The sequence below is a fragment of the Fonticula alba genome (assembly GCF_000388065.1).
Source record: "Fonticula alba strain ATCC 38817 unplaced genomic scaffold supercont2.1, whole genome shotgun sequence".
Taxonomy (NCBI): Eukaryota; order Rotosphaerida; family Fonticulaceae; genus Fonticula; species Fonticula alba.
In genome coordinates, this window is record NW_009242971.1 from 49784 (window position 1) to 51612 (window position 1829).

General features: G+C 74.7%; 1 protein-coding gene across 1 annotated transcript in view; it reads left to right on the plus strand.

Annotated features, from left to right (window-relative positions):
* H696_00012 (hypothetical protein) overlaps positions 1 to 1829 on the plus strand; it is a gene marked incomplete at its 3' end in the record, with an annotated part of 7154 nt that overhangs the window by 3208 nt on the left and 2117 nt on the right. Inside the window, exons 3-5 of the mRNA XM_009493853.1 lie at positions 274 to 421; positions 626 to 692; positions 830 to 1817. Of these exons, the coding sequence (XP_009492128.1) occupies positions 274 to 421; positions 626 to 692; positions 830 to 1817 (1203 nt within the window). The remainder of the gene's footprint in view (positions 1 to 273; positions 422 to 625; positions 693 to 829; positions 1818 to 1829) is intronic.

Below are 1829 nucleotides of genomic sequence, written 5' to 3' on the forward strand. Positions count from 1 at the left end.
CCCCCCCCCCCCTGCCCCCCTACCCCCGGCCGGGCTCGTGTGTCGGTGTGCCCCGGAAGATCCCCGCCGGGAGTGGCAATGGCCTGGCTCGTGCGGTCCAAAGCGACACGCCTAGCCTGGCGGCCTTCAATCTCATCAAAGGTATGCCATCCAGCCTCCCCGGGCCGCGCGCGCCCGATGGCGAGCCAGCCTCCCCGCAGAAGGCTCACCCACCGTGCATCCCTCTTCCCCGTGAAAATGTGCCTCCCCCCGCCGCCGCCGCCCATTCGAAAGGCCATCACGAGCCCTTTGACCTGATGGCCGTGTCCACATTGGAGAACGCCGGCCCGGCCGGTGACCGCCAGTGGGTCACCCGCTTCAGCCACCTTACCTACACGTATGGCCTGGTGGCCGAGATCGACCTGCTGTCGGACCAGTTCCGGTACGTGCAGGCAGTGTGGCCCGTGCGCCTCGGCGCCGCGCCGGCGCACTGCCCTCTCCCCCGCGCGCCGTTGCCGCCGCCGCTCCTGGCGGCAACACGCTCCCTTGATCGTCATTCTCGTTCACACGCATGCACATGCATATACTGACCCCTCCTTTCTCCCTGTGGGCCTGCCTGCCCCCTCCCCCTTCCACGTGGCTACAGCGTCCTCGGGCCGGCCCGATTCCACGCTGTGGCCATCATGCGGGCATTTGTCCCACCCAGCCGGCACGTGCGTCGCCCGGGGCCACACCGGCTCCGGTACCCTGCCGCGGGCAGCTTGTCCCGCCCCGCCCCGCCCCGCCCCGCCCCGCCCGATCACTGACCACGCTCCTGCCGCCCTGCCTCCGGCCACGGTGTGTGCCCCAGTATCACCTGGCTTACCTGCCGAAGGCCGAGCCGTCGACCGGCGCCGCCGGGGCCGCTGCACAGGCGTCGCCGAGCTCGCCGGATCGCGCGCATCTGCGCGGCACGGCCCCCCCCTCGCGGAGTTCCTCCACGGCTGCCCTGGCGCCGGGCTCGCCGGGCGGGCCACAGCACACGCCGGGCCCGGACCCGGGGGCCGAATCCCCCACCGATGCCGGGGCTGCCTCGGAGCCCGGGGCAGCTGCCCGCCGGCCGGCCGGGCCCCCGGCCATGGACATGGCCCCGGCGGCCGACGGATCGGCCTCCACGGTGAACCTCCCCCCGTCGGAGGCAGACCCGGGGGGCGCCGGCTCGGACCCCGAGCACCCGGGGGCAGGGGCCGACGATGGCGGGGCCGCGCGGGCCGGAGCCGCCGGGGTGGACCACGGCCCGGCCGCTGGCCGGGGCTCCGCCACATCGTCGGCCATGGCGGCCACGCCGCTGGCGCTGCCGCTGGTGCCGGGGTCCCTGCTGCCGGCCGACGGGCCGCTCGAGTGCCTGGGGCACCTGCGCTCGCGCGGCTGGCGCGTCTTGCTGGACGGGCAGACGCCGGCCCGGCAGCCGGACGGCCGGCCCTCCTCCTTCGGCATCCTGGCCTGCAATGTCCCGTGGATCTCGCTGACCGACTGCGTGGCCCCCTTCGCCTCGAGCCAGGACGGCATCATCGACCTGCTGGTGGTGCACTCGCACAACCAGCCGCCGGGGGCCGGGGACCCGGGGCACTCGCCCGTCGGCCCGGCCCCGACCGCCAGCCAGCTGGAGGCCTCCTTCGGCGACCGCGTCAACCTCCTGCAGAGCTTCGAGAGCGGGACCGCCTACCTGTCTCCCATGGTGGAGTATGTCCATGCGCAGGCGCTGGTGCTGCTCCCGTGCGAGGGGGAGACCGAGCGCGGCGCGCTGGCCGCCATCGACGGCGAGGGGTGCGTGTGCCGCGGTGTCACCCCCCGGGTGGGTGGGTGGGTGG